Here is a 7,036-nt window from a genome sequence, read left to right on the forward strand (position 1 = left end):
GCGCTTTCTTTTAAAAGCGCTGTCTAAGATGCGCTGTTAAAAAACCTTTTTGGCGTAGTGTGCCTCTTTAGTTGCTTGTTGATCGAGTCTTAAAGTGGAGTCACTCTGATATGTAACACGAGGGGAACAAGTTATTCTTTATTTGATTATGTTGCAATCTATCTTTTTTTATTTTATTCTATGATGAACCACTTTTCAAATTAATATTATTGCTGAGGTTTTTTATGCTGAGTGTTTTAAAATTTTGTTGCATAATAAATGGTTTAAAATTTTAAATTATGAATTTATTTGTATGTTGGGTAACATTCTACTTGATGGAGTTATGTTTTATTTAATTAATTGTTGAGTAGGAAAGTAAAGTGTTACATCATCTCTCTCACACTCTAAAGTTTTAAGTCTTGGCATTGTAACGTCCTGGATTTTGAATGTACGACTATTTTTAAATGTTGAAATTTATATAAGTTATAATTTCAATTTCAAATGAAACTTACTGATATTATTTTCTAGCAGAGTAAAAAATCACTCCTTATTTCTAATCTGCGTCAAAATTAAATAAATGCTCAATTTTATATATTTAATGTTACATTAAATTAAATTACATATATAATAAAAACTTGATTTTTATTCTTGTGACTATATCTTCAAATTCATTATACCTAAAATTTTCATTTATAATAGAGAAAAATAGAGACAAAATTAGATATCGAATTTAAAAAATTTGTGAGATAGAAATATCTAAGTAATGATGAATTTGAGTATTACGTGTAACAATGATAGTCGCATCTGAAAATGTGAACAGTTTTTGGATGAAAATGGAAGAAAATGATAAGTAGAGTCTCACTCTTTGTTTCTTGTACTCAAAATTTCCTTTAAAGTACATAGATAAGCTAGGGAGAAGCCTAATGCCTTTATTTTTTTGTGGACAACAAAGCAAAGTGTGTAGCTACCAAGTACATATGGAGAAAAGTAAGAGTAGAGGTGTGAGAAAAGGTGCATGGACATATGAAGAAGACAAGTTACTGAAAGCTTGTATTGAAATGTATGGTGTAGGAAAATGGCATTTAATTCCACAAAGAGCAGGTATACAATAATGTTGCTTATTATACTTTTGGGTTATGTGTATTTTTAGTTTAGTACATTTTCCTTTTCAGGAACAAAAACTATATAGTATTACTAAGTATAATCTTTTTATATATTATTATGATAAAATATTTATTACATGCATATGGCAGGATTGAATAGGTGCAGGAAAAGTTGTAGACTGAGATGGTTAAATTATTTAAACCCTGCTATCAATAGAGAGAGTTTTTCTGAGGATGAAGTTGATATGATCTTAAGGTTACACAAACTTCTAGGAAATAGGTATATAGCCATTTTCATGTCATTTAAATTTTTAAATAAGTTAGCAGTTTATGATGATTTATTAACTCATATAAATTTTAAATGTATTTTTTCTTATAAATTTTACTGTCAAAATAAAAATAAAAACAATATTCATAATATAAATACAGAATGCATAGTATTGATGTATTTCTTTATTCTTCTTTTCTTAGATGGTCATTAATTGCAGCAAGACTTCCTGATAGAACAGCTAATGATGTTAAGAATTATTGGCACACCCACCTGCGTAAGAAGATGATTTCAAAAAACTCAGATGAAAAGAAAGAAAAAGAGAATCTTAAGGAAACCATGAAAACTCATCAAGTTATTAAACCTCATCTTCGAACTTTTTCATCTCATTCACTTCGGTTGAATGAGAAACATAGTTTTGTGAAACCAATAGTGACGGTTTCAATTAAAGATGCTAGTGTTGCTAAAGATAGTAACATAGATAGTACCGTGCAACAAATTAATGGTGATGGAGATTGTGCTATGTGGTGGGAAAGTTTGTTGAATTTGAGCAATGACAAAATTGGCTCATGCTCTTTACTACAAGAGGGAAATTCTACTTTAGAGTTACCAAATGTTGACAACATTTTGATTGAAGGCTCCTATTCCAATGTCAATGATTTTCAATGGGATTCCATCCTTTGTAAGTTTGATTCTCTTTGAAATATTTTAAATTAGGATTTGAATCTCATTGTGTGTAGTTTCATAAGCAAGCAACATCTTAAATTTTAATGCAATTTTTGTCTTAGATTTAACGAAAATGTTGCTGCTGCATATGATTAGACATTTAATTTGTTTGAGAGACAAATTAATTGATCAATGATTTCCCTAGCATCCTTATCAGTCTTCATTCGCACCCAACCAAAGATACTGTCAAGTTTCTCAATACTTCTAATTTTTCCCCTTCTGGTATTTTCCCGTCTAACCATCGAACCAGCCCCCCTCTTCAGTTGATCTAACATGGTGATGTTCCAAAACAGCATCAGCAATTGAGGTTTGTCTCTCGCATAAATCACCTTACCGTATCGGCGACGAACACCAAACATGATAGCCAAATGATTATATGATTTGTGAAACAATAGGTCACACAACGCATCTATTTATAAGACAAAAAAGGCATTTTATGAGGGAGTCGCCAATTGAGTTGGCGCCTCCTCTTAAAACCTACACATAGGCGCCAATTGGATTGGCTAGGGCACCTGCCCTAGCCAATCCAATTGGCTCCTCCATTAAAGTTTTAACAACAGTCACCATATGAACAACTTTCATGTTCATCAAAAATCCATTTGAAACTTGGAAGCTCATCATTCATTTCAAAACATTATAGGTCATTTTGACAGAAACCCTAATTTTGGGTCACGTTCGCTGGGACCTAACTCACTCATTTTTAATTATTTTGAGGTGGGATCAAGTGCATTGGAAAATTTAAGATGTCTAATTCAAATGTTATGTTGGACAAAATTTCATAATTCTAAAAGAAACACATGCAATAATGCAAGACATTATAGGTCAGATAACAGTTCAAAAACTCAGAAGTCCAACTTCAACTGCCCATAACTTTCTCATAAAAAATCCAAATGATGAAAAATTTATGTCCAAATTCATTGTCTTGAAAAGATCTACAATTTTCATGTTGGATGTTTTTTCATTTGAGGCTTTTTTAAGGGAGTCGCCAATTGAATTGGCGCCTCCTCTTAAAAATTACACATAGGCGCCAATTGGATTGGCTAGGGCAGGTGCTCTAGCCAATTCAATTGACGCCTCCTTGCAATTTTTAATAGGGGTCGCCAATCCAATTGACGCCTCCTCCTAAAAATGGGGTATTTTGGGAATTTTGATGAAAAGTGGGGTAGTTTGGGAATTTCTTCAAAAAAGTGGGTTATCTCGGTAAAAAAACTGGGAAAACAAGAATAGTCCACAGAGAAAACTAAGGTTTAGCCAAGGTTCAGTTAGGAGAAGGAATGTTAGTTCACTAAAAAAATGTGCTTTGTTGTGGGGGTTATTAATGAATGCATTTGCATGGGTTTTTGACCCATATATATTTCATTAGGGTAAATACAATAGAGATTATTCAACCCATTTTAACATAAATATATATTTCAATAGGGTAAATACAATAGAGATTATTCAACCCATTTTAACATAAATACCTCCTTTTTGTACTTATAGTTCTTGACTCACACACTTCTATGTTTGTCAAAGTAAACACATTTGTTGGCAAACACAATTTCGACATGTTAGTATCGCATCTGATGTATGCCTTGGTGCTTCATAAATCCAATGTCAAGCATCTTAACCAAAAATAAGGAGGAAGAAATTAATGTGAAAACGACATACTTGTGTGAAAGACCTGAATCATGGGCAAAAGTTTATTGTTCTCACTTCGACTTCATCCTTGTTTCATTATGGCTTCCATTCTGAGACAAGGTGAAAAATCACTATAAAAAATTGTCTCTTGTCGCGTGATATTCACGTCACAACGTGAAAAATCATTTCACAATATGTTTTTTGCGACGTGAACTTTCACACGGCATAAGCACGGGTGATAACTCTGTTACCACGTGAAAATCAGATCGTAATTTTGCCATGTGAAAATCACTTCACAACACGTTTTGCAACTCTATCTGCTGGAATTCAGAGTAGCATGTATGACAGATAAGGAGACAGTGACTTGCGACGTGATTATCACGTGGCAAAATTATGAAGTGAAAATCATTTCACAAAGTTGTGAAGTAATTATCACATGACAAAGTTGTGAAGTGAACATCACTTCACAAAGTTTTGAAGTGAAAAATTAAGTTATCTATCAATACCTTTTGAGAAAAATAATATTGGGGGAAGAAATTTGAAGATGAAATATGTAAATGAAATAAATTGAAATGAATGAAGAAGAGGAAGGAATTGAGGGAAGAAGAGATGTACTACTAACTCTTGAATTTAAGCGTGGTTGAGAAAATGCAATTTATATAGTCAATTCAGCAAGTGAATTTCACGTCGCAACTTGCGAAGTGAAATTCAGGTCGCAACTCCCCAACGATCAAATAAATATGTTAGTCAAACACTCCCCATCAAGTCAGCGTCCCTCCTATATATATCATAGTTGGAATATATAACCGTAGTGAAATGTTAATTTTATCCACGCTTTAATTAAATTTTTGCTTATGAGTTTCGAACCCTTAATCTCTATATATCACAACGGTTATTTAATATAATCGTTGTGATAGATAGTGCGATATCTAGTATATATTAACGGTCAGACGCCCAAAATGAAAAAGAACGTACATACCACTCTAAGAAGTTGTTTAAGTGTTATTGACTTCTCATCCATGCTTAAGCAACTTCCACTACTACATAAAATGGTATTTTACATCGAGTGGAATAAACTTTTCATATCAGGTAACTTTTCAAGATAATGTAAGGTGTTATGGTATGTCGTCACTTTTCATGTTGCCAACGTGAAAACAACTTATCACCTATGTCAACAGATGTAACCTTCACCCCATTTCTTTTCACATCGGTTCTGATGTTTAATAGAGGTTAAATCCCTTGGCCTTGAATCCGTTAATGTAGGTTGTCACATAATCTTATGGCACATATCACAAGTCTTATGTATTTTCTCCGTAATGCCATCAATTCACAAGGTTCAATTGCATCATATCATAATATTTTTAGTGACAAACATCGGATCATAGAATACACATAAAATAACATTTAGTGACAGATATTATATTATAGATTATATAGAAAATAAGACTTAGTGACAAGTAGTAGTAAAATCAATTTCACACCAAAAGACATTTAGTGACCGACAATAACAAAATAAGTTATACCGACAATAACAAAATAAGTTATAATAGTAAAGACAACTAACCTAAATGAAATTATAATGTTAATCCTACAAAAATAGTTTATAGATCATATATCATCATGAAAAAGTATCTTTAATTTAAAATAATGGTTATCACACATTATAAATACTATTTCATAAGTAATTATTTGTTAGATCAAATTACTTTTAATTTTCAATGAAAACACTTTTAGACTTATACGAAATACAAAAAATCACAAATTCATAAAAAAGACATTTATGTGATAAGGTTTAGATGTATGACTCATACCAACATTCACGTTTCTTATATTACAAGTATCAAACATATATTTTTCCAATATTTATTCATTACATATATTCAACACCAAAATAAAGGACTTTAGAAACACGAATGTCAAGTAACTAATTTCATAACATAATATAATATAAAAATTCTTCTTTTTCTTCTAAAACATAGATACTACATAATATTGTGAAAACTTGAGTTTAAAATTTCAAATTATAGTAGATAGAATTTTTTCTTTTTCCATTTTAACAACAAATAAAAAAAACTACTATCACTCATCAAAATCAATAAACCAAAATTTCAAATTCCATAATTATTAACAACAAATATGCAATGTCAAATTGTTATATATATATATATATATTATATATATATATAATATATATATATATATATATATATATATATATATATATATATATATATATATATATATATATATATATATATATATATATATATATATATATAACATAAACTCCAAAACAAGTACACATGTCACAAAAATAGAAAACTAATGCATATTATTAGTACAAATAATTTTTAATCCCTCTAAAAATAAGGTTAAAAAACAACAAGTTCAACAACAAGGAAATCAAATATTCACACATGATTCAAATCAAGCATCCCACAAACTTGTCCTAATCCAAAAATATTTGTCAGATGATTATTGCTCTGATACCATATTGTAACTCCCCGAATTTTGATCCAAGACATTATTTCATAATGTATATTTATTGTTAAAAAGGTAATACTATTTTTTTTTATATTTGAGACTCTAAAATTCATAATATTGATATCAAATAAAACTTACTTATTTTATTTTCTAACGGAGTAAAAATCCACTCCATATTTCTAATCTGCCTGAAACATAAATAAATGCCCAAATTTAAATATTTTGTGTTACTTTAAATCCATTAAGAACTCAATTTTTATTCTCGCGATCATGTATGACATCACATCAAACTCACTTTTTATCTTTATATGTTGGTTTGTAATGGGCCAATCTTCCATCATCCAAATCAAATTAAACAAAATACAAAAAACGATATTATAAAAAAATCATACAAAACAAAAAAGTTTAAAAGAAATATAATTTGCCACATATACAACCTGCCACATAGGTAAAAGATGCGTATGCCATGAAATTCACTAATATACCTTTCATAAATTTTTATTAAAGTGCATCATTTTTAAATTTATTTCACAAAATCATCCATCTCCAAACAAATTCGATTTTAATATTTTTCAAAAAGAGTTTAATTGAAATACACCGACAGTGTAAAAGAATTTTACACCGTCAGTTAATCATAGACGTCAGATATTAAAAGAAGTTTGACTTTTGTTTTAAAAATCTATAAAGTAATACAAACGGATGATGGTGATGAATCGACGGTGTAAAACTTTTTACACTGACAGTGTATAGTAATTAATCTCTTTCAAAAACTTTTAACTAGAAAAAATCCTTTAATTCACATCATGACCACACATAATAATAAAAATATCACAAAAAAAATACATTTTTAATAAGT

At 29.7% G+C, this 7,036-nt stretch overlaps 1 protein-coding gene across 1 annotated transcript; it reads left to right on the forward strand.

The window, feature by feature from the left end:
- The first annotated feature begins 898 nt into the window (after nucleotides 1–898).
- On the forward strand, nucleotides 899–2,052 carry LOC127121176 (transcription factor MYB90). Its single transcript, XM_051051756.1, has 3 exons — nucleotides 899–1,080; nucleotides 1,233–1,362; nucleotides 1,554–2,052. Exons 1-3 carry the CDS (start codon nucleotides 903–905, stop codon nucleotides 2,050–2,052), a joined length of 807 nt encoding a protein of 268 aa, XP_050907713.1. The 5' UTR covers nucleotides 899–902.
- The last annotated feature ends 4,984 nt before the right edge of the window (nucleotides 2,053–7,036 follow it).

This window comes from Lathyrus oleraceus, chromosome 2 (assembly GCF_024323335.1).
Source record: "Lathyrus oleraceus cultivar Zhongwan6 chromosome 2, CAAS_Psat_ZW6_1.0, whole genome shotgun sequence".
NCBI lineage: Eukaryota > Viridiplantae > Streptophyta > Magnoliopsida > Fabales > Fabaceae > Lathyrus > Lathyrus oleraceus.

What these genes read in the sequence shown, in the direction of transcription:
- LOC127121176 (XM_051051756.1), top strand. Translation starts at nt 903, where the DNA reads ATGCCTTTATTTTTTTGTGGACAACAAAGCAAAGTGTGTAGCTACCAA. An exon ending in TTTAATTCCACAAAGAGCAG is followed by an intron (nt 1,081 to 1,232) that starts GTATACAATAAT and finishes TGCATATGGCAG; the next exon opens with GATTGAATAGGTGCAGGAAA. An exon ending in CACAAACTTCTAGGAAATAG is followed by an intron (nt 1,363 to 1,553) that starts GTATATAGCCAT and finishes TTCTTTTCTTAG; the next exon opens with ATGGTCATTAATTGCAGCAA.